General features: G+C 46.1%; 1 protein-coding gene across 2 annotated transcripts in view; it reads right to left on the reverse strand.

The window, feature by feature from the left end:
* DSCAM (DS cell adhesion molecule) overlaps positions 1–23,232 on the reverse strand; it is a 791,503-nt gene that overhangs the window by 89,996 nt on the left and 678,275 nt on the right. For both annotated transcript variants that reach the window (XM_071214978.1, XM_071214979.1), the window contains exons 17-19: positions 11,640–11,880; positions 9,784–9,930; positions 2,240–2,395 (exon numbers count right to left, since the gene is read on the reverse strand). In XM_071214978.1, coding sequence (XP_071071079.1) covers positions 2,240–2,395; positions 9,784–9,930; positions 11,640–11,880 — 544 coding nt within the window. The remainder of the gene's footprint in view (positions 1–2,239; positions 2,396–9,783; positions 9,931–11,639; positions 11,881–23,232) is intronic.

Raw genomic sequence — 23,232 nt, forward strand, 5'->3', positions numbered from 1 at the left:
GGATCTCTATTCATCATTTGATTAAGCATTTCTTCAAAATTGTATTCAACTCTATAAACTATCCAATTGCCTTCTTAGATACTGAGGATCCAGAGATGCACTTCCTCATGCTTTCTAAATGAGTGAAATCCTCACGTGAATCTGAAAGATAAGCTCATTATTAAACTAGCCTTTCTCTCCTTCCCCTAATCTCTGCTCCCCTTCTTTTGGGAAAGGCAGACAAATTCCAAATCAATGGTCACTCTCCATGATGATGCACCACCATCATCATGAGTAGAAGTTTTCGTCTCTTCCCTGGGGTGAATGGCATCCCTGAAGGAGAGTCTTCCACCATCAATCACATATCTGTGCACTATCAGCAAAAGCTGATACAAAAGTAGAGGCCTAATGGACACATTTAACCTTCAGCCTTGGGGTCAAGTTTTGAGGCAGTACTCTAGGGTTCCTAAAAGTAGAGGATTAATTAGAAATTGATCCCAAATTGCCAGTCAACATGGAGCTATGGAAAGCGTTCCCTTCCTATTGGATTTCTGTACATTCTTCTGCAAAATTCCAATGCCAAAATTTATGCTGCTAATCAATTTGCTCTTTAAATAATAATTCTAGTAACATCTATGTTACTGCTTAGCAGTGCAAAAGAATATTCTGCCCTGGTCCTGAAGGCGTGAAGAGCAAATAATCAAATATTTAGTGTCAGGAAGCATCCCACTAGGTGTCAAGATAGGTATTTTCATTTTCTATATTTTAATTCTGCGCAGCAGGATTATTATGCCAACCTTGTGATGAGGACAGTCAAGTTCAGAGAAGGTTAGTTAAAGTGCCCAAAGTTCCACAGGCAGCAGGTGACAAAGCCAGCATCTAAACACATATGTCATATATGACATTTTAAAGGAAAATCATGGCTGTCTGCACTCAAGTGGTCACTGTGTAGGTATCTTCATAGTCATGTGACATCCTAATGGCACAGTGTTTTGACTTAACCTTCCCTAAACAATCCAATTGCTTTGAGCAGAGTTGGCTCACACATGCCCACTCCCGGGAAGAACTACCTGTGCATTCTAGAAAAACCAAAGCTAATGATGATTACTTACCATGCACACACACAAGAAGGGCCGGAGAGAGAGAGTAGAATGTGAGAGTGGAGGGATTGGTGAAGGAGACTGAGGTGGCAGGCAGCATGCTTTGAACGTAGGGAGGGTGATCCAGGCCTCAGGCACACGTGCCCCTGGCTTTGCGTCCGTATGGATGGAGCGAAGACACTTTTTATAGTCTATGCAATGCATGGGAAGTCATGAGCAGTGGGTACCAGCTCTCCCACCACCCGCACGTGCTCCCAACTTGTCAGGGAACAGTCCTGGGGAGAAGACAGGACAAGCTGCGGAGCTGAATCAGGCACAGAATTCAGGTGTGCTGGTGCCTCATCATCAACCCTATTCTAGTTTATCTGTGCTTTGATCTGGAAGGTCCCGCGTGAGTATCAATTAGACATCAGTTGCTCCTTTTTTTATTATGGTGAAGACCTTTCTCGCTATTGCTATGACATTTATTAAAACTTAGACTGTTGTTCAGACAGGCCTAGATGAGGCCCCTCAGAGTTTCCCTTAAAATAAGTAAAAAGACTATTTGCCGTGTGGTTTTGTAGGTTTGGGGAATAGCCACAAAATCATCTCCAAAAGAATTAAATGTTGGAAACAAAAAGATAATTCTTTAAAGAGATTAAAAATAAGTAACATAGAGCTCTCAAATTAAAGACTTAGTCAAAGGCGATTTAACCCCCCGAGAACAATATGGCTCAGACCCAGCACATCCATTTCAAGAACGGAAATCATCAGTGTTCCCACCCGTAGCTGGAGGGCCACAAGGATTATTCTAACAGCACACAAAACAGATCTGGCAGGTGCTACAGCTGTGGGACAAAAGGCATTCTTGCTTAAAATAATACTTGGCCAAAAACCAAACCAAACAAACAGAAAAGAAAAAATATAGGGGAAGAGAGAAACAAAGGACACGTCAAGCAAAGGCAGCACTGGAAGCTGATGATCCAAGGCTCCGTTTCCCTGGACCATTTAGGGTGAAAGGTTTGCACGGAGCAAAGTTGGGGAGAGTGTGATGTGCGAAAGGCAGCTCTGACCTGGCCTTTCCAACATCAGCCTCCAAGAAAGCTGCTGCTTGCAGGTGCCTTGTGTGCCCCATGTTTGAAAATGAAATTGTGCTCCCCCCAACTCATCCCCTTTCTCACCATCCTCTTTGGTTCGGGTGAAGATCTGCTCGCTTCTGACCCCGTCGCCAGCACGGGTGAAGGCCAGCACCTGGATGCTGTAGTTGGTGTATTTTTCCAGCCCGTCCAGCTCCAGGGAAGGCTGCGTCGTGGTGACGTTTTTAATCTCGCCCAGCTCTAGAAGATAACAACAAAAGCACGATTTTGTTACTGGGGCCGAGAGCTTCCCCTGCACCCTCGTCACTGGCCAGCATTGAACCATGTGCATCCACGTGTCACCCCCTGAATCTGCTTGAGGGACCGTGCACGATCATCCTGTAACACCGACACTGCCAGACCACCTGTCACCCCCAACTGCCACAGATCACTGGGCAGGAAATGGGTCTGAGGACAGAGCGATTCACTCCAAGTGAGGTGTACTAAACCCAGCCCGAGTGCTGTTGCAGAACCCACTGGGAGGACCTGCTGCAGCGGCTAATTAGGCACGACACCCCCACCCCGACCCTGGTTCTCCTGGGGAATTCAGCGAAAACCAGCATTGCTGTTACCAGCTTGCAGCCTGCCCTGTGGAACTCGGACTTGTGCATCCTGACAGTCAGGTTAAGTTACTTTTTACGAGATGGACCAAAAATATCGCCCGTTGTGTGTGATATTACTTCTGCCAATCCTTGGAAAAATGTGCCGCTCTTGAGTGAAACAGTAGAAAGAAGGAATGTCTAGGAGGAAGAGCATGGCTGGCCCTTCTCTTGTGGCTCACTAGGAAGGTCCAAATGCCTGTCTGAAGCTGGAGGCTCCTTGAGATGCCTGCCTGATACCATTAGAAGGACTTGCTGGAAATGGTTAGTGAAAGGCTGGAGAGCAGCGAGCAAAATATCATCGAAACCTGCATAGAAGGGGAAATACTTTCTGCAGTGGCAGAAAGTTTGGCAAACGTGCTTATTTGCAGTAAGATGGAAAATAAAAGTGCAATTTGATGATCTCAGAAACAAACCAAAAAACACCATCGGTTCTGGGCCAGACCTGGCTCACTCAGGGAGTTCATTCCTAACTTTTCATTATGAAGTCTCTGCAATCAAGCTTCCTTTCTTTTCTCTTTTTAAAAATTTAACTCTTTATCATGTTAAGTATTTTTTAAATTCCTAACTTCGTCTCAATATCTGAGCAAAGACAAGGCTCGACAAACTCCTTCTTTACCTGGAGTGAACCCCTCTTAGCATCGTTGCTGCTATGACATTAGCTAAAAATGCTTCAGTTTCTGGAGTGGGATCCGCTAATAATATTCAAAGGTGGAACATTATGCTCCCCATCTTTGGCATATTAGGAAACTTTGGTAATTTTAGAAAACTTAGAGACAACGTGTTAAATAGCTACATGGGATTTTTGGTCTCTGGATTTTGAAATGAGTCACCCATAGGATGAGGTCAGAGCATGCAAGTATGGCCTGTGGAACTACTCGCTGTCGGGGGGCAAGATAGCACAGCGTGTTGCTAGGAGAGCAGGGATGCGAGGCAGAGGTCCAGAGGAGTGGGTGGGGAAGGGCCACCTGTGAAGACATTGAGAGGACAACAGGACCTGCCCTTCAGCCTCTAGCTCTCTTGCCTTATGTTGTCAGTGCTTTCTTAGGTGACACTATTCTACAGATATTAACTTATTTAACCAGCACAATGATCCTATTACTTCCACAATCCATTCAGTCTACAGATGGGGAAACTGAGGCAGAGAAAGGATCAGTAACTGACTCCCATTCATGGGCCCAAGCACAGTGGCTGAGAGTGTGGGCTGCAGAGCTACACTGCATGGCTTTGAGTCCGCAGCCACTGCTCAATCTCTCTGCTAAGCTGTCACCCGCTGAAACGACTCCAAATAAAATGAAAGTGGAGGAATCTGAAACGCCAACACGTTGTCCAGATTAAACGGGCTTTTGCCTGCTTGCTTTTCCTCTTTTGGCTCTTTGTCCTTCATCACCCTCCTCTCTCTAACATGGCATAGAGGTTTGGGGATTAATAGCCACCTCTTTTGGGATTTCGATGAATCCAGAATGTCTTTCTATTATTTATATTTTTGTCATCGAAAGGGTCAGGGTTGGATGGGAAGTAGTAGAAATGGAGAGCTTAAAACCATGCCTGGGGTGGCCAAGGCTGACAATGCATGAGCTGGGGAGGCCTCTGTGGCTAGAGGTGCGAGAGAAGGGGTGATGGGGTCCGTGGGTCAGATACAGGCTGTACGAGCCAAAGGCCTGTTATCGCCGTAGACAGGGACAACCTGGGCAGACAGCTTTGCCGTGGGGAGAAAGCTGGGTGAGGAGGGTTACCCTAAAAAGGGACACTTGGCCACGTGATTTCTTGAGAGATCAGCAGGTGCCAACGTTTAGGGGCACCATTTGGAAGTCAGGAAATGAGAGACACGCTTGCTCCTTCAAGGAGACATACTCTCTTCACGACGTCAACAATCATTTGCCCCAACTGGGTTAGAAACCCTGGGTGACTGGCTGTTCAGGTCCCCTTCCATTACAGTATTCAATTATGTTTATCATTTTCCTCAACACATCAAATATAGGCTAATCAGATTAAGATTTTAAAAATCCCTAAAGTGGGAAAAGGTGAAATATTCAGCTCAAGAGCTTTTCAGATTTAGAAATGCCTACATCAGGTAGATCATACACATACAACTTGCATACACGTGTACACACCCAATCGGGGAAAAGCCAACAGATTGGGGGAGTACACAGGGGCCTCTGCCAACAGATAGTTAGGTGACCTTGGCTAAGTCATTGAACCTCTTGGAGTCTCAGTTTTCCATCTTTAGGAAGAGCCCATGGAATCTGTACATCAAAGAGAGAGTATGGCTAATGCAGGAGAAAGCCGTGCCTGTTGGGCTGTCCACCAGTAAGACACGGTGGTGAGGAGGGAAGCAGTTACAAAGAGGACATTCAAAATGGTGCCCCCAGGCCTTTCTACGGAGAGCATCAACTCAACCAAGAGATTGGCACCTCGTGAGCAACTGGGTTAATTAGAATGAATATCTGAATGTTTCCTCATTTTGGGGTTCACATGAATGATTTTGATTAACTAGTTAATTAATGAGGCATGGATATGGTTCCAGTCAAAACCCCAATTCAAAATTAACCCCCTCAAAGATTTCTAAAACTATCTGAGTCCCAGAACAAAGTCTTTCCACATATATTCTCCCTGATGGAAGGATCTTTTTCAGATTAGCAAATTCTTGGTTATATGTGGATGAAATTTAAAATGTAAAATTACGAAAAAATTCAAACACAGAACAGTGCGGTTCTTTTGTCATTCCTGTTAGCTCTTGCTCCTTTTTTACTGGCTTCAACATTGACTTCTGTCATCTGCCTGTCACAGCCCTAATAGGGTTATTAAAAGTGTATTTATAGGGAACTAGAAGATGAACTCTTTAATGTTAAAGCTTGTTTTATTCACTATGGGTGTCCCATTTTGTCTGCCACAGGGGCTTTTAGCCTGGAGTCCACAGACCCAAGAGTCCATGGGTAGAATTCAGTGAGTCTGTGAACTTGGATGGAAAAATTTTTTTCCCACTAATTTCTAAAGAAGAGTGTTCATTGAAGTTCATGAGCAAAGTAAAATCAAACAAGTATATAAAATGAATTTAGAAGTCGTTCTATTTAAAAAAGTTTTTCAAAAAGCTTTTAATACAAAATACTTTTGTGTTCTTACTCACATCCTACCTCCGTCTCAAAGCATTTTAAGGCAGAATACAAAATGTTGGTGGAAAGAACTTTCTGGAAGCAGTCACTTCCCACTCCACTTGGCTGCACATGGTACTCAGCACCTGGATGTTAGCTGGCTCCACGGTCAGATGGAAGTGGTGACCTTTCAAAGTGCACGGTCTTCCCAACAATCTCAGATGGAAAGTTTCCATCAGGGTTGAAAATTATTGAACTTTCTGATTATGATAAAGCATGCACAAAAATATCACTTACTTAACCTGCCCCATCACATATATTAACTGCTTTTACTTTCTCTGCTCACATTCATCACAATCCAATGCTTTCTTACGCATCGTTTTAAAAGTACCTGTCACCACTGCTAATGAGTGGCAGTAACAATTTGTCTCCCTCTGCTTGGATGAGTGTGTGTGTGTGTGTGTGTGTGTGTGTGTGTGTGTGGAATGTGTTCTCAAGGTTCATTGGGGACAGTTCTTTACACAACAGCTACATGCTCACTGTCTATGACCATCACGTGACACCTCAGGGCCACAGCCTGGAGTTTGCTCACACTGACGCCAGTCACCAAAAGCAAAGCCTCCGGAGGGGACGTGACGCTACCTGTCAATTCATAAGTGTGGTGTTCCCTGGGTAACAGGTGGGGAGGGACTGCTCATAAGAAAGTTTATGGTGGGTTTCTGACTTGTCTTTGCAAGTTAAGAGTAGAACTTCTACATTAGATGTTGAACACCACTTCGATCTTAATACGGTAAGTATAAGTATCTAAGAACTGTACACACTGCCAAGGCTTCTTTATTTAAAGAATTTTATGTTTTTGAATATTTGCATTTTTAAAGCTTTGAAAGTATCATCATCATCTTAGAGCTCAGACACTAATAGGCTATATTAGCAAGTGAGAGTGATCTGTGAAAGATGGACAATTATGACAGACAGTCACCTCTTGATCCTGGATCAATAATTCCATCAAGTACAAGAAAATGAACTATTCTAGTGTAATATTGCCCTTAGGTGAGTGTGTTAGGATGTTTAATTTCATTGTATTCAAGGTGAGATATAGAAACCAGAGCAAGGATATGTGAAGCTGTCCTGTGATATTTTATCGAGGCAATAGAAGTTTCCACATCTCCATCGCTCTATGCTCTACCTCTGTGGGGCTTTTTAAAGCTGTTTTGGTGGTGGGGGTGAAGTTGTTAAAGAATCATCTACTTAATATCTGCCCCTCTGTGGGGCTGCACGTTATTGGGTTGTGGCTCTCGTTTCACTCCTGTGGACATGTAGTCCCTAGATTTCCCTGCCTCACTGGCCTAGACTGTCCTTTGGGGTGGACAGATCCCTGGTCTCTAGCACAAGGGGAGCCCTCAGCAGATGCTTGGGTATAACCACCTGTTGGTCGAATGGGTGAGTGACTACTTAGAGAACCCCTCCCATGTGCCAGCCCCGAGGAGCTTGTCTGGCCACAGACATAAACAGCTAAGCTCGAGCACTAGTCTATACTTGGCTGGCTGCATTTGTCTTGCAAATGTGTCTTCCTTCCTTTATCCTGGGCTGGGCCTGGCACCAATAGTGGGAACTCCTGCAGTATGAAGTCAGACTCACTCCCGCGGCCCCGTGTGTACCACTTACCTGTGGGGACCGGAGCCTGCTTGGCAGAGCAGCTGGGGTGGTCCTGAGCAAGGGGAGGTGGGGTCTGGGGTCTGGTGGGGTCAGGTGTGGGGGTTTTCCCCAAATGCAGAGGGGTGCACCCTCCAGGGGCCACACCAGTCAGAGGGGTTCAAAGAGCCCCAAAGGGAAGGGGAAGCTGGGTCCAGGGCCCGGGGAGCAGGGCAGGATGCCCGCGGGGGCCACTGGCAGCGCTGGGCTGGGGCAGGCCTTTCCTGCTGGCACTGGCAGCATGTGTGCATCCCTGGTGTCCAAGAGGGACCTGGCCTGGCTCAGCCAACACTCACCACCCGAAAGCAAAAACGCCAGGATATTCTCCCTAAGAAGCTTCTGGTCGCAATCTTACCACCTCCTGAGCATGTATTTTCTTATTCAAAGGCTTGCCAAAACACACAGGAGAATTTTGTCTTACAACTTGAAAGAAAAAGGAAAAAAAAAAGAAACAAAAAGAAGGACAAGGATGAGAAAGAGGAGGAAGGGAAGGAAGAGAAGGAAGAAGGAGGTGGAAGGTGGAGGAGGAAGGCAATGAGCAGAAGGAAGGAGTGGGGAGACACAAATGGAAAGTGCTAGAGTTCCTGGCTCCACAGGGGACATTAAAAGTGGTTGGTTGCGGCGGACTTGGCCCAGTGGTTAGGGCGTCCGTCTACCAAATGGGAGGTCCACGGTTCAAACCCCGGGCCTCCTTAACCTGCGTGGACCTGGCCCATGCGCAGTGCTGATGCATGCAACGAGTGCTGTGCCAGGCAGGGGTGTCCCACACGCAAGCAGTGTGCCCCATAAGGAGAGCCACCCAGTGTGAAATAAAGTGCAGCCTGCCCAGGAATGGCGCCCCACACACGGAGAGCTGACACAACAAGATGACGCAACAAAAAGAGACACATTGTCCCGTGCCACTGACGACAACAGAAGCAGACAAAGAAGACGCAGCAAATAGACACAGAGAACAGACAACCAGGGTGGGAAGGGGAGGGGGGGGGTAGAAATAAATAAATAAATAAATCTTTAAAAAGTAAAATAAAATAAAAGTGGTTGGCGCTGGGGTTTGGTGTATGCTCAGGGGACCGAATCTCTGGACTATCCATGTGACAGCCAGGCCCTGAGCCTTAACAGAACTGCAACTCCTACCCTCTGGTGTAATGAACTTACTCCAGCCAGCTAACAGGGAGGTGAAGAAGGTCAACCACCACACCAGGGAGCCAAAAGTGCCTACAACTGCAAGCAGGAGAACTACATCCAGCATCCATGTGGAATCTAAGCCCCCTCTTGATGTAGAGGGGGACTAGACATAACCATCCCAGGGTCCACAGGATGGAGGAATAGAGTACAGATTAGAGTGGACTTACTGATATTCTATTCTGGAACTAATGTGATTAGTAATGGAAGAAAAGGTAGCATTGAAGTGGAGAAAGGGGCCATGGTAGCTGCTGAGGGTGGGGAGTGGGAAGAAGAGATGTGATATGGGGGCATTTTCAGGACTTGGAGTTGTCCTGGGTGGTACTGCAGGGACAGTTGCTGGACATTGTGTGTCCTGCCATGGTCCACTGGGTGGACCACTACCATGTGGTGCAGCAGTGCTCCAAAACGTATTCACCAAATGCAATGAATGTGCCATGATGATGAAAGAGGTTGTTGATGTGGGAGGAGTGGGGTGACGGGGTGTGGGCTATATGGGGACCTCATATTTTTTTAACGTACATTAAAATAAATAAATTTTTAAAAATACTACAAAAAAAAAAAAAAAGAAAGTCCACCAGAGCATTCTGTCGTACTTCCTGAACCCCTCACAGAAGCTTCCCTGCTGACTTCTGTTCGGGAAATAGGGAGAGTCAGCACCCAGGAGCCCACGGTGCAGGGCTGTGTGGGTGCAGATGGAAGCTCATGCTGCCTGCAGAGCCCCCGTGAACGGCCCTGACACGGGTGGGTGCTCATAAGCAGGGAGCCGAGCCCATGCCCAGCTGCTCCAGGTGCCCCCGTCCCAAGCCCCAAAGTGCTTTGTGAAGGTGTCTGATGTTTTAGGCAGCTGCCACACACCTGTTAAAATCCTGGGTGAGTGACAAGAGTAGAATAATAAGGGGCACAGAGGACACAGTTCACTGATGAAGTGCCTGCCGTATCCTAGCCCCGAAGAGGAAGGGGACCCACGCATTCGCCCTGCTACCTTTGGGAAGACCTCCAAGGTCTCGTTCAGGCCTCTTACCTCCGTCCATGAGATTGGCCCAGTAAATGACTCTGAACCCCTGGAGAATTCCATTCAAGGCTTCTTTGGAAAGTGTGGACCAGGATATGGATATGCTTTCTGGTGATGTCGCTATGGCTTGGACATTTTCGGGGGGGTAACTGGGCACTGAAATTAAATAATTAGGATCTGTAATAACTGCGGTGGTACTAGCAAAGCAATATTGATAAGGTATTTAATACTTCAATGTGCAAGCCAAACCAAAAATTGAACTCACTTCCCCCCAATACACACACCACCCATGTGCCCCTTCCCCATACACAGATTTGTTTATGATAACTCAGGGAAACATCATGATTTTAGGTCCATGTTCTAAAGGACTTCTAGTTTTCTCTTTCCAACTTAATTGCTTCATTTTTAATAAGGCCAGCCCAACTGTAAGGAGTTAAATACTCCTTTGAGATCTTATTGTATGAATAAAATAATTATGAGTGAAGACTTGTCTGGGTTACTTTTGGTTGCTCTTGCAAGTTACTGCTTTAGGTTACATCTTGTTATTATAATACATCTCCTTTCTTTATTAAGTAATATAATATTTGCCTATAAAAACAAGCCTATCGAAAGGTGTTAAAAAGCAGAAATGTAATTGAAGCTCATTCTCTGCCCTGCCCCACCAGTCCTCTTTTCAGTATAAAATTTTGTCAGAGGAAAGAGAGACCATGGGCTAAGAGAAAGACTAGATGAAGATTTGAAATATTTTTGAGTTTATGCCGACCTTGTGACGAGGAGAGGGTGGAAAAAGTGACTGAAACACACGCATCTTAAGGAGAAATGAGCATTGAAGCAAAAAAGAAATGTGCATTTAACTACGACTGCAAAAAATGTGAAGATAAAAAGAAAATTTCAATCTTCAGGTTTCTACTTATTTAAGACGTCTCTTCCTGTAAAAATTAGAAATTACAGAAGTCATTTTTTGCCTCCTCAAACCTATGATTGGATGGTTGCTTGCGCAAGAGTTGATCACAGTGCAAACTTGCTACTTTAAAGTATCTTCTGTAGGCTACAGTTAACACTGTATCTTATCTCTGTGCCTAAAAGGCTGTGCCTCTGGGCACCATTCCTTTTTTTTTCCATTTCCTTATCAATTGTATTTGGTTATTTTGTTCGCTTCATTTTTGAATAAGTTTGGCTTTTTTTTAAATGATATTTCTGGTTTTCTTTTAATTTTTAAAATTTAATTGCTTTTTAAAAAAATAGATACATAGATCTATGGGACACCATTCCTTTCTACTTCCAAGTACTGCTGAGAGTTTGAGCCTTTAAGTTGTCTTTCCTATTATCAGAATAGAAGACGGAATTATTCCCTTGTGGTCACTAGGGGGCACTCAATCACTGTAGGATTTGCTCAAGGAACTCTGATAATTCATGATTTTTTGCCGGTCTCAGGAATGCTGGAAAATATAAAGCAGCCATAAAAAAATAATAGCAACAATACAATACAAACAAAAACTCCTTAACATTGATTTGGGAGAAATGCTTAGAAAATCCGATTTCTACATTCTAGTCGGGTTTCCGTGCTAATAGGGAAGAGTCTTGGTTTCACCTTGAGAAATGCCCACTTCTTGCACTTGAAAGAAATGCGGCAGATTCTGCAAGGGCAGGGAATATGGGCTTTGCAGTTGAGATCCGGCAAGGGGCGCAGCAAGCCAGCCCGGTCGGTCCGGGGGTCGGTCCAGGGGTCGGTCCGGGGGTCCCCCGGGGCAGGCCCTGCCGCAGAGGCCCGGGGTCGCGGGGGCTGTCGCCCTGGCCTCCGGGAAGCCCGCGGAAGCCGTCCTCCAGGGAGGCAGGCTGCACGCCGCCACCAACCGACCACCTACCGTCCTCGAGGGTGGTGGTGATGATTTCCTGAGAAGAAGGCCCCGTCCCGGCCCTGTTGCAGGCCTGCACCACCAGGCCGTACTGCGTGAACTTGTTCAGGTTGTCCAGGGTGTAGAGCTCGCTGTCCCCGGTGGTGTCGATGCTGATTATGTTGAACTGGAAGTTGCCCCCAGTGCTGTACTCTCGGTAACCTATTTGGTAGCCACGGATAATCCCATTTTGCAAATGTTTCTTGGGAGCCTAAACAGGAAAGAAAAGAATACAGTAAGGAAGGCTTGAGGTACGAAAGGGGGTGAAAACAGCACCCACCGGACTCCTTTGGACTTGCTGGGGAAACAGAAATCCCCTGCTAATAATGTGGGGGGGGGGGGGGGGAGCGGTAAAAACTCCTCCGTGGCCTGCTCTCTGCCAGGTGCTCTTTTTGTTTGTTGAGACCAGCTTTATTTCTCTAACTGGCAGCCTATTTCATATCAAACAGCTTTTTTGATTTGGGGGTCTAGAGGAGCTTTCTTCGCCACCCTTCTACGGCTCCCGAGGTGACACATGTATACCTACATATATATGGGCTACCCATCTCACCGGGTCTATTAAGGTTCAGCATCGCAACAAAAGACACTCAGAGCGAGGAATATGGGAAGTCGGGGCCTCAGAAATGCTCCCGTTCCTATCACGAGTTACAAGTGTTTTGGAAAGGATTTCTGTCTCCGTTTACCAAGCTGCTATGACAAACACCACACAGTGGGCTGGCTTAAACAACAAACATTTTCCCAGCTCATGGTTTGGGGAGTAGAAGTCCAGAATCGAATCATCAGGACAGTGACATTTTCTCCCCGACGTCTGACATCTCGTGCTGGCTTGCCTGCAAATCCTTGGGCTCCTTGGCGGGCATCTCTGCCCCACGTCACATAGCCCTATCCTCTCTGTTCTCTTCTGGGTTCTGTTTGTTTCCGTCTTCCAGTTCACTTCTGGCTTCAGCTCCTCCCCATGACTTTCTTTTTTTTTCTTTTCTTTACCTCTCTCAGCACGGTCTGCCCTCCTCCTGGATCGTCTGTTACAATGGAGGGCAGGGACTTGGCAGGTGGAGAGCCGGGAGGGGATCCTGCACCCCGGAGCCTGGCCCGCAGCCTCTGCCACCTGCCGCAGCTGCCTCCGCTAACGGGCGGGGCGTTTCAAGGCACAGGTGGAGCTCGTGCTGAACCACAAACACCCGCAATCACACAGTAAGACCGACCTTCACTGTCTTCACTTAGTCACCCAAAAATCTGCTCTAGGCCCAGGGGAACAGAAGGGAATTTTGAAGAAATCCACTTCCCTTGGGGAGCTGACACTCTGGCAGCCTAGCCAGGTCCAGGTTTTTATTCCCCTGGAAAGCTGGGAAAGGCAGCCCACTCTTGACAGGAAGTCAAACCTCTCCGATTAAGCCCCGAGTCATTCTGGAATTCACTGTGCCCATGGAGGGGCAAGAGGGTGCTGCGCTCTGCTGGGAGAGAAGGGGCTGCCAAGCAGAAGGCTGAACCATCTTGTCAGACGTGTGTCACTTATTTAGGAAACCAGACCCTTTTCAGGTCTCGGATAAAACGATCTTCGGGTGGTGACCAGGTGTGTGTGTGTATTTACAGGTGTGCATGCGATTTAAAGTACAACCCATGGATCTATATCTGTCCTCTCAGGGATATGAAAAGCTTTCTCTGTCCCGAACATGCTTACAATCCAGGTGGAGAGAGAAAATAAACACACTAGAGAGAACTCTGAAGTGTCCTGTGTGTGCCGCAGGAAGGAGCACGCGTCGAGACGGGGGTGAAAGGAGAGTGGCTGAAGGAGTCAGAAGAGGCAGAGCCCAGGTGGGCTTGGAAGGATGGGGGGGGCGGCCTGCAGAAAGGAGGCCGAGAGGGGGCCCCTAGAGTCCAGGGTGCCCAATGCAGGGGACCGAGCGATGAGGTGCAGCCGACAGGCGGGGGCCGCAGGCTGGAGCTGGTCCTTGCAAACCCACAACATGTGAGTGAGGGGTGCAGACAGGAGGATGCTGCAGAGGGCTGTGAGCAGCCAGGAAGCACCGATGCATTCATCAAATATTGATGGAGGGCCCGTCATCCGCTCAGAGGACGAGATGCCTCGGGGCTCTAGGTGTGAGTCTGCATATATACATATATAAACATATATAAACTTATAGACAGACATCTGAGAGGAGTAAAGCCACCTTTCTTTTTTAAAGCACATTTCTGCACTCACGGTTTCCTTGATTCCAGTTGCTCTTCTCAACAACTCCTCTGGATTCATACATTTACACGGTACTAACGGATGAGTCTTGTAAACAATTTCTTTTTCTAGCCAGGCTGGCACAGAGTTAGACCCCCTGGTAAGAGCACACACCTTTCTTACTGTAAGCAAATGAACCCCCAGGTGTCTGGACTTTGGTGTTGATGAACTAGGTATTTTGACTTTGTGTCAGAGTAGGATCTGAAGGTTTTAGATTTTTTTTTCCAACTCAGTTGTGTGGAAATTGTTTTATTTCAGCTACAGAACTGCATTTCTTTCATTTAATTACGAAGTCAGTTTCTCAGCAAAGTCATCCATCAGTCAGATGTAAAACAAAGACACTGCTCCTGTTTCACATAGGTTTTTAAATGTAAATGCAGTGGTCAAAATATAATGTATAATTTTAAAAATTAGATTTAAGTGAGAACAAAATATTCTAATGACTTGTTCAGGTGGCCTGCTGCGAGACTTCACACCTCCCTAAGTTATCAACTCAGAGTCTCTGCATGGGAACTAGGTAGCCAGGTAAAGAGGGAAGCATTGCCGTGGAAGTAAAATGCTTACAAGAAAATGTTTACATAGAACAACCAATTTAATGAAACCCTCTACTAGCAGCAAGGGGGCTGCCAGCTGACATTTAGTTCTTTGGGTTTGAGGAGTTAATCAGGCCTTGATTGGGTTGCACAGATAGGGTGGAAAAATATCCATTTTTTTTCCTTTCCATGGATGAAAACACATTATAAAATCTCAAGTATGATAAACAGCATAGGTATTTTCGTTCTGCTCAGTTTCAATATTTTGTTGACAGTAAATAGAACATTCTTTATATTTTTCTTGGAAGGACTATAATTTCAGTCCTGCTATTTCTAGAAAGACATAAAAGGTAATCTGTGTTTCTGCAAAAATATTTCTGAGGAAGAAATTTCATTTTACTTTATACTAAAATAATTTTGTCACCATTCTATGCAAACACTATTCACATTTTGATGCATTTCAATCTTTTTATCTAAGGAAGGTTTTATTTTCCCCCACAAAATTGTCTTCCTACTCAGTACAGTTCGCTGTCTGATTTTTTTTCATTTAATACGCTATTAGGGTCATATTCCCATATTTATTTCAGTCCTTAAAAATAAGATTTCATCATATTGTTGGTTTCTTTTATTGAGCAATCTTTCCATTTTTGGGGCACTGCTGTCTTCTAATTTATTTCCTTCCACAAATGCTGAGTGAGACACTTTGACTATGTAATTTTTCTGTTTTCAATTTTATTTCTTGGACTAAACTCCTAGACATGAATAGTTATTTTTAAAATGTCATGTTTTAATTGACTGTTAACAAGACAGGATCTTTTTAAATCATTCTTTTATATGATCAATACGGAATGGTCATTTAAGGGACTATAACACATAGAACAAACGAGAGTGCTTCCTCCATTCTTCTTTTGTGTGTGTGTGTGTGTCTTTTTTAAATTTTATTTTATTTATTCATTTTTAAAAATATATTACATTAAAAAAATATGAGGTCCCCATTCACCCCCACCGCCCCCACCCCACCACTCCCCGCACAGTAACTCTACCCCATCATCATGACACATCCACTGCATCTGGTGAGTACATCTCTGGGCATCGCTGCACCCCATGGCCTGTGTTCCACACCATAGCCCACACTCTCCCACGTTCCATCCAGTGGGCCATGGGAGGACATACAATGTCTGGAAATTGTCCCTGCAGCACCACCCAGGACAACTCCAAGTCCCAAAAATGCCTCCCTTCTTCTTAATACACCAATTCTTAGGAGAAATATGTAGAATGAGTTATGAGTTATTTGAAGGTAGTAGTGTTTTGACATGTTTTCAGGGTTCTAAAAAAATCTATAGTTTTCATGCAGAATAAACTGCTGCACCTGAGAAAGAAGTGATAATGTTACTTATAAATAGAAGATACGTGTTTAATTGCACGGCTTTGGGGCACCAAAACCAAGATGCTGTAAACAATTACAAAACATAGGGCCATAAAACACAAACAGTGAACCCTAATGTAAACCACGGGCTATGGAAATACTACAATTATAACAGTATTCTTTCATCAAGGACTTTGGTTGATAGTAGAATTATAACAGCATTCTTTTATCAGTTGTCACAAAGATACCACAATAAGGCAAGGTATTAATAATAGGGGGTGGTATATGAGAGCTCTGTGTTTTCTGCATGATTTTTCTGTAAACCTGCAACTTCTTTAAAAAAATGTAGTGTGGGAGAAATGGGAGTGACTTCTAATGGGCACAAAGTTTCTTTGTAAAGTGATGAAAATATTCTGAAATTAGATAAGGGATATGGTTGTAAATCTCTGTAAACATCCTAAAAACCACTGCTGTACACTTAATGAATGTTAATTATATCTCAATAAAATTGCTTTTTAAAAAGGCACTCTGTTAAAGTCACCTCTAGGGTATTTTTTTTCCTCTCCCCTTCCCTCCCCCTCCCCCCCAGTTGTCTACTCTCTGTGTCCATTTGCTGTGTGTTCTTCTGTGACTGTGTCTATCCTTGTCAGTGGCACCAGGAATCTGCGTTTCTTTTTGTTGGGTCATCTTGCTGCATAATTGCAGTAATTAACAGCCTTCCACCAACACTACTGGCATGAAGTCGACCACCAATCAATGCTCAGCACCATTTCTCCCATCACTGCATCATCCGCACCACCATCTCTTACCCCCACCATCACGACCTCCATCTCCACTACCATCTCCACCACCATCAGCACCACCATCTCTTACCCCCACTATCACGACCTCCATCTCCACTACCATCATGGCCACCATCTCCACCACCATCAGCACCACCATCTCTTACTCCCACCATCATGACCTCCATCTCTACCACCATGCCCCCACCATCTCTACCACTGTCAAATACCACCACCACCTCCATTGCTATCTTCAGCACAAACATCATCACCACAATCACCATCATCACTATTCCCTTCTCTACCTCTACTTATGGACATTTGCTTTGTTCTAATCAGAGTAATAGGTGATATATATACCAAGTAGTGCCATTATCTTTCTTTACAGGTGAAGGAATTGAAGGTTAAGGAAGTTAAAATATCTTTCTCAAGTTAAGGGTAGAGTTGGAATTCTAATCCAGGTCTGTCCAATAACTATATTTAGTTTTAACCACGACTTTATATATAGAACCTTGAAAATGACATTACAAAACTGCGATAACGTTTCTCCTTTTTGCAAAGCTGGTTCATTAGACTTGTGAAGTTGTAGTACACAATTCTTTTTAGGAGGTACTGGGGTCTGAACCCAGAACCTTGTACATGGGAAACAGGTGCTCAACCACTGAGCTACATATACTCCCACAAATTATTTTTAATCTAAAAAAAATTAATAAATCATGTATAAAAGCAAATAAAAATTCTAGCTATACCAGGAAGTATCCATAATGCAGGGATTTTGTAACTAAGTGTAGGGACTGTGATGCAAGTTACAAAGCTTACTGCAGGCGACCCTGAGCATTCACACTGAGCTGAATGGCTAACAAGCCTAGCGGGGGAGGGGAGAGGATGTGGCTCAGTGGAGCTGTATTAGTCCATGTGTCTGGCAGTGGGCTTCAAATAGCCCAAGGACTAGTTTATAAGTAATATCCTTTACTTCAAAAATGCTTTTAGATGATGCTTTAAACTTTTCTACTTGACCATGTATGTATTTGGAGTACGAGAGATGGTTGGCTGGTGTACCTGGAGAAGACATTCTATTGGAGAGACAGTTACAGAATACAAAGCACTAAAGACCGATTGACAAAATGGGTCAAAAGTTTCCTGGAACTTTCCTGGAACCAGCTTTCCTGGAACTAAGTGAATGAGGTTAATGATGGGGTTGGAAGAAAGGAAAATGAAGGACTTTTGTAACACATTTTGAATCTGGGTTGCAAAGTGATGAAGACAATTTTCCTAAGAAACCACTTTGACCATGCCCTCTCTCTCCCTCTTGTGACATCTGGGCCCTGCTGTAGTCTTTCCAGACTAATTCCCCTAGATGTGTTCCTAGCTGACCTGGGCTCTTTGTCTAAATAAGCTGCGGGCCCTCCAACTCTCCTACTTCACCCATGTCATCTAAGTCCCCATTGGAGAATGCCCATCTTCCCCCTTCCAACGATCCAAACCCTACTCATTCTCCGAGGGGCAGCTCAACTTCTGACTCATCTGGGAAGCTTTGTTATACTGCCTGCACCCCTGAGAATGTACTCTGGTATTCACTGGCACTCACCGATCCACCCATTACTCAGCAAAAAGTGATCGCTTACATCTCCTCTTGTGGCCACCATTCCTTATTAGGTATCTGGTTTCCAAAGACTCTATGGCAGACACCTACAGTGCACATACCTTTCTATGGAAAACACTCCTTCACCCACTTCCTTCCCCATTCCAAATCAGGGCTTCCATACAGTGGCTATTCCCAGGAAATATTATTGCAGGTCAAGAAGAGACTGATGTTGAGGAACTGTGAGGCGATGGGTAAGGATGAAATTGTAGGTTTATAATCTGATTGGATAAAGAGCTAAAAGAAGGGTGTAGAAGTCAGACCTATGATTCGCTGTTGGCTGGAAGGCCTGGGTTAGCCAGGGCAGAGGGTGCTCGGATACAGGGATTCCAGGGGGAGTGGCTTCAGTGGTCACCTGACTTGGTGGATTTGCATAATGACCAGAACTGGAGGCAGGATTTGGAGGGGTCCAGCTTCACTCCCCAGGCCCGGTCAGGGAAGAAGATGGCTTCTGAAGAGCCTGTATATTTGGACAGCGTCATTCTTCTTTGCTTTCTTAAAATAAGGAGTCCAGAGAGGGAGTTTGCTTCTTAGGTCACCTACTTAATGCTAGCTGGTGGATGCCTGTTTTTATAATAAGGATCAGTGAAGACAGACCCACAAAAGTATAGCAAATTCACCTGCAAATCTGTCCTATTAATACATAGGAAAAGAGGACTTTGGAATATGTGGATGGAAAAAAACCGAAGTGGGTAGGGAGCCTGTCCCCTCCATATTCAAGAATTCGACCATCTGAGTTTCTGTCCATGGAAGAAATGGTCATTATTTACAGCCTGCTTTCCTAAGTCTCCTGCGTTCACCTTTTCTCAAATCCCTTTGCAATGCCACTCTCAGAGGAGGCCTTCCCTGAGCACGGTGTCATCTCTCGTGTAAGGATTATTTTTTGCATTTTCTTCTTCCTTCCCTTCCCCTTTGGATCCAGGCACACTCCTGCTCTCATTTGTCTCATCTGTTTTCTCTGCAGAGCTCGCCCTCCCTTGTCTGCCCTGACAATTTTTTTTCCTCCTGCCCTCTCTCTAAACAGCCTGCTTTCATCCTTGGGCGCCCTTCCTCCAGACTCCAATCCTCCCCCCCTCCCCGCTTCCTTTAAGAAATGGGCTCTTTTGATCTCCATGACAACAGTAGCACCGTGTCAATTTATTTGTACGGTCTGCAAGTGACTGTATTTTATGTGTCCGTTCAAATCAGCCTGCAAGCTGCCCACGGCGGACTCACTGATGTTGAAAGAGACCGTGGAACAGGAGTGTGCAAATGCGCTCACGAGGGGCGCACGCAGGCAGTGATTAGAGAGAGCATTTCTTCTTCAGAAAACCCCCAGCCGGGGCTTGTCTCGGCCCGTGGCCTCTCCCCAGCGTGCAGAATGCACCTGCTGACCACGTGTGAAAAGCCTGGACTGCGGAACTCGGCACTGGAAGGACTTGCGTTTCTCAGGCGCGTTGGGCAATTCGGTTGGAAGATGAATGGAAGCTTTGCCTTTTGATTCCTCCAAAGTCACTGAAAATGTTACCTGTCCTCATTCCCCTTGTATTACAGGGGTGGTGACCGTCTCATTCATCTTTGTGTCCCTCCTCCAGCATGAACGGCAGCTACTCAGTAAGCTCATTCAGTGAATGGATGCCTTCAATTTCACAGACATGAAATGGATGCCTTCTGTATACAAGGCAGCTGTGTAGCAGGGGGCCGGACGAATGAATTGGTGATTTAAATAGAGGGTGAAGTGTGCAGTGCTGAAGGTTTGCACAGAGTAGCCTGGAAGGGGAGGGGCAGAGGTGTCCATTCCAGATTGGGGGACAGAAGGGTTCCCAGAGAAGGGGGCACTTCATTTGAGCCCCGAAGGATGAGATGACTGGCTGAGGAGGGGACAGTGTCATAGGCATTTAATTTAAAGCAACATTGTGCATTGCCCAATTTTTCAGGTTAACCAAAGACCGGGTTTCCTGGTCCATTTGTCTGCAGATCAAGAGGGGATAGAGGCAGATCTAGCTGCAGGCTGGCCATGCCCTGTGTTACACGATTATCTGCTGGTCTTGGCTGCCCCCTGTCAACTGCCCCCTGGATGGCAGCCTGCTACTTGCCATATCTGCTGTGGACAAAGCAATGTCTCTTGATGGATGGAGGATGGAGTCTGAGATAACAGTAGTCAGAGAGAGGAGAACTCTTCTAAAGGTCTTTTCATTCTTGTCATTGTCCTCATAGTTGCACTGTCCTACACACAATAGTTCTAACCTCTGTCTTATAAGAGGTAAATGTAAGGCTATGAGACCCTCCCCCAAAGTAATTGTCAGTGGAAGGCTGTGAAAGATTGAGGGGGCCATGGTTCTATGAAATAAAAAACACCTGATAATGAGATAGCGAGTGCCTAGGACAAAGGAGCTGTTCAACTCAGGCTTGAGGAAGAAATGCTGAATGAGAGGCTATTTGGAATAGGCATGCCCTGAGGGGCCAAGAACTTGGACTTGTAGCCCCAGGCGACCACAGTCTAGCCAGGCTTGGCAGACGGAAGGACATGGGAGTGGTGTGTGCGTGAGCACGTGCTTGTGCACTCTGCATTGAAACACAGAGGGAGACTTGTAACAGCAGATTCCTTTTTATAGGAAGAGAGGGAGAAGGACGACTTCAAAAGAGGACTGAATTTCTTTTCCAATTATAAGTGCTGGGCAGCTCCCATTTCTTTCTTCCACTCACTTTCATTCACTCAACAAACATTTGTGGAGAGACTCTGGCTGGGCTCCTGCTTTGAATTTCGCTGCTCCTCCTGCCTCACCCTGCCTGGGGACCATTTCTTAGAGGCTTAACCAGAGGTTCCTGCCAACGACTTACCCAAGACAGCCAGCAGCACGTTCATGGCCCAGGCTTTATTTTGTAGTCAGCTCTGAGAGTTGGTCTATGCAACAACACCCCACTGACATCAGGGCTTGCCTCGAGGTGGCATGCTACCTGGCTCCTTCTTTAAGGACCTGTTGCAGGCTCAGGTAGGTTAGCAAGGAGGGAGGGCTCAGGGAAGCTCGAGGGGATCTCTGAGAAGGCAAGACAGGAAGGCAGAGGGAAGGCACGGTGTCAGAGAGCCTGGGGGTAAGCAGGGCGTCCTGGCTTAGACCAGGAAAGGAGCAGGAAGGAGAGAGGAGGGCGTTTCCATGGGCCAGTGTCAGGGGTCAGGGCTCAGCTAGGAACCAGTCCACCTGGCAACTGTGAGGCTCCCAGAAACTGGTCAGGCTGGAGGCGGTGGGGCTTGGAGCAGAAGGGGTACTGGTTGGACACTGGGTGCCGAGAGGGGCTGTGCGGTATTCCCTGAGCCCAAGGCCAGGGGTGCAGCTAGGTAGCGGCAGCTGAGTGTTCTGTGCAGAGCTGGAGGGCCCTGCCTGCAGGTAAGGAAGCAGCCAAAGAGGAGGGGGCTGAGGTCAGCAAAAGGCTGCAAAGTCTGTCCCTGGGCCCGCCGCTGACCCCTGACAAGTCTGCTAAGCAGGCGCATGAGGCGGGTTTCAAAGGCACAGAGAGGACACCCAGTTGTGGTTTTGCCAGGTGGGAGAAGCAAACCTAACGCAAGAGGCTGTGCAAGAAAAAGCCACGGAGGGAGAATGTAGACCTTACACCCTTGAGCAAGGCCAGCCCAGCTGCCCGGGACGTGGCTCGTGGGCTCAGACTCCTCCCCCTCAGCCACGTGGCCATCGGTCTCAACCCATCACTGCGTCCTGGATGTCTCAGAGGGAAGAAGCGGAGGGAAGGGTGGGGAGCAGAACGTGCCTCGGAGCCAGCCCCTTCCGCTGGGGGCCCCAGTGGTGGGTGCTGAGCCCAGGGCGAGCTGGAGCAGCACTCAGACATTCACTCCAGGGTGGTCCCTTCCGACTCGATAGGACTCGAAGTGGGGACTTTCTCCTTGGTCTCCCTGTGCTTGTTAACCCTAGAAATGATAGAACGAGGAAGAAGAACCCTAAGAGACGGTGGAGGAGATCCATGATAGGCGTGAGAAGGCATCAGGAGGTCCACGATGAGGGAGGTGTGTTCTGGAGCCACGGGAACGTGGCACAGGTGGTTGCCGGGGCGTGCTGTTCAGGCAAGATGGGGTGTAGGGACCAGCAGTCCATCAAAGAACCATTCCCCAATGCATTAGATCGATGCCAAAGAACGGATGAACAGGAAGCTCTTTGTGACATAGTTAAAGTGCATATGGCCCCTTCCTGAGGCATCGTCTCAGTCCAGAAAAGCAAACTATAGCTCCTGGGCCAAATCTGGCCTGCAATTTGCTATATATGGCTTGTGAGCTAAGAAATTTTTTTTTTAACATTTCTTAATAGTTGGGAAAAAATCAAAAGAGGAATAATATTTTACGATATGTAAAAACTATCAGAAATTCAAATGATGTCCAGAATTACAGTTTTATTGGAACACAGCAGCACTCATTCATTTACATATTGACTAGGGCTGCTTTTGCACCAAAACAACAGAGCTGAGTTAAGACAGAGTCTGTATGGTCTGCGAAGACTAAAACATTTACAGTCTAGCCCTTTATGGAAACAGGGTGTCACCTCTTGCCTTTTGGCTAAGATCAAGTATAGAAACAGGGTGCCTACACCTGTAGGGCAGCGCTGTAGACTGAACTGACACACATAGCAGAATCTGCCGGATGGCCTGGGTGTTGGCATTTGGGTGGGGTAGAACGAAGTAAGGACTGGTAGAGCAGAGCACAGTCAAGTGTGGAGAGTTGGAGAAAGGCAGAGTTTTCGAAAGTGTCAGTGCCCTGCCTTGTATCCTCTCTTGCATAACTTGCGTTCTACCAGAACAAGACAAATGATATTTGCATTGAATCTTTAATTTAATATCTGTCATGCACACCTTATTGTTGAGTTATGCATAGGATAGCATATTGCTTCTAGAGCTGTTGTCTCTTATCTCTATGTGAATAATGAAAGGCATTAGCCTCTATTAAAGAAATTTCAGTCATTAACATGGATTTGGGGGGAAGCATTGAGGAAGTACCCATTGGGGGCTCTTTCGGTTCTGCAGGAACATGGCTAG

The sequence above is a fragment of the Dasypus novemcinctus genome, chromosome 4, assembly GCF_030445035.2.
Source record: "Dasypus novemcinctus isolate mDasNov1 chromosome 4, mDasNov1.1.hap2, whole genome shotgun sequence".
NCBI lineage: Eukaryota > Metazoa > Chordata > Mammalia > Cingulata > Dasypodidae > Dasypus > Dasypus novemcinctus.